Source organism: Nanorana parkeri, unplaced genomic scaffold (genome assembly GCF_000935625.1).
Source record: "Nanorana parkeri isolate BGI_ZX_2015 unplaced genomic scaffold, ASM93562v1 scaffold3677, whole genome shotgun sequence".
Classification (NCBI taxonomy): domain Eukaryota; kingdom Metazoa; phylum Chordata; class Amphibia; order Anura; family Dicroglossidae; genus Nanorana; species Nanorana parkeri.
Window position 1 is genome coordinate 1 of NW_017309945.1, and position 1,996 is coordinate 1,996.

Below are 1,996 nucleotides of genomic sequence, written 5' to 3' on the forward strand. Positions count from 1 at the left end.
AGCAGTGTGGGGAGCAGTGTGAGGAGCAGTGTGGGGAGCAGAAGCAATAACGGGGAGCTGGAGGAGATTTTCGGTCTTATAGAAAACACGGAGAAATGTAATTATGCTGAAACATCACACAGAACAATCTCCCTTTTGTCTAAAACTCCTCCTAAAAACTAGGAGTCCACTTCCTGTGACCAGACAGGCACTTCCTGTGCCCTTCCCTATGTACTTCCTGTGCTCAGCTACTTCCTGTGCCCTTCCCTAGCTACTTCCTGTCCCGATATAACGAGCGCCTCGGAGCACTTCCTGTGCCCTTCCCTAGGTACTTCCCGTGCCCTTCCCTAGCTACTTCCTGTCCCGAGGCGCTCGTTACATCAGAGCACTTCCTGTGCCCTTCCCTAGGTACTTCCTGTCCCGAGGCGCTCGTTATGTCAGAGCACTTCCTGTGCCCTTCCCTAGGTACTTCCCGTGCCCTTCCCTAGCTACTTCCTGTCCCGAGGCGCTCGTTACATCAGAGCACTTCCTGTGCCCTTCCCTAGGTACTTCCCGTGCCCTTCCCTAGCTACTTCCTGTCCAGAGGCGCTCGTTATATCAGAGCACTTCCTGTGCCCTTCCCTAGGTACTTCCTGTCCCGAGGCGCTCGTTAGAGCACTTCCTGTTCTGTATCCTCAGGGCTGTGTATCTGCAGTGTGAGATCTCAGGCTCTGCTGCCTCTGACCGCCGGTCTCTGCAGATGTGGGAGGAGATTCGGTGATGTCACTGCTGTGCCGCTCTCTGTTCTCCTGGCTGGAGAGGAAGTTGTACCCAAGGAGCGGCACTGCAAGGATCCCCCTGCTTCTGCGTCATCCATCCTGTGTATCTGTGCGTCCTCCTCCTCTATCATCCCCCCTCCAGTCATCAGGGGAGAAGCACTGACATGCAACGCATAGCCCCGCCTCCACCAAGATGGCCGCCTCCACAGAGAGTGGCAGTGCAGGACAAGCCATGGGAAGTCAGGAACGGGGGCAGGCGGATCACAGGGGATATTGGCCCCTTGCTTCCAGAGTTCTCTTTCATTGCAGTATCACCTCCAGGACACCACGCTAATCATGTGACCCCAGAAATAGGGCCCTAACCCACCTCAGGCACCCCACAACACGTGACTCCAATCCTTATGTACTATAGGAATCCCATAACTCCCCCATCCAGCCGCATCCTTACCCGCTTCTATGGAGCCCGACCAACGGTCCACCATCTTCTGTATCACAATCTCAAAGAGCTCCCCGTCCCTCAAAGGCCTGGAGGAGAGAAAGACGCCATGGAGACCACATTACTAAGGAACTACCACAGCCAATGAGTGCTGCAAGAAAACCAACCCAAGGATAAGGAAGAGGAGGAAACCCCACCCAGGAGGAACAGAGGGAGGGAAAACCTAATGTGAGAGGAAACCCCACCCAGGAGGAACAGAGGGAGGGAAAACCTAATGTGAGAGGAAAGGGAGGAAACCCCACCCAGGAGGAACAGAGGGAGGGCAAACCTAATGTGAGAGGAAACCCCACCCAGGAGGAACAGAGGGAGGGCAAACCTAATGTGAGAGGAAACCCCACCCTGGAGGTAAATCCTAATGTGAGAGGAAACCCCACCCAGGAGGAACAGAGGGAGGGAAAACCTAATGTGAGAGGAAAGGGAGGAAACCCCACCCAGGAGGAACAGAGGGAGGGAAAACCTAATGTGAGAGGAAACCCCACCCTGGAGGTAAATCCTAATGTGAGAGGAAACCCCACCCAGGAGGAACAGAGGGAGGGAAAACCTAATGTTAGAGGAAAGGGAGGAAACCCCACCCAGGAGGAACAGAGGGAGGGCAAACCTAATGTGAGAGGAAACCCCACCCTGGAGGTAAATCCTAATGTGAGAGGAAACCCCACCCAGGAGGAACAGAGGGAGGGAAAACCTAATGTGAGAGGAAAGGGAGGAAACCCCACCCAGGAGGAACAGAGGGAGGGCAAACCTAATGTGAGAGGAAACCCCACCC

General features: G+C 54.8%; 1 protein-coding gene across 1 annotated transcript in view; it reads right to left on the reverse strand.

The window, feature by feature from the left end:
* Positions 1–1,105: 1,105 nt before the first annotated feature.
* LOC108803398 (neuralized-like protein 4) overlaps positions 1,106–1,996 on the reverse strand; it is a 16,871-nt gene continuing 15,980 nt past the window's right edge. The window contains 1 exon segment of the mRNA XM_018575242.1: positions 1,106–1,262. Coding sequence (XP_018430744.1) covers positions 1,106–1,262 — 157 coding nt within the window.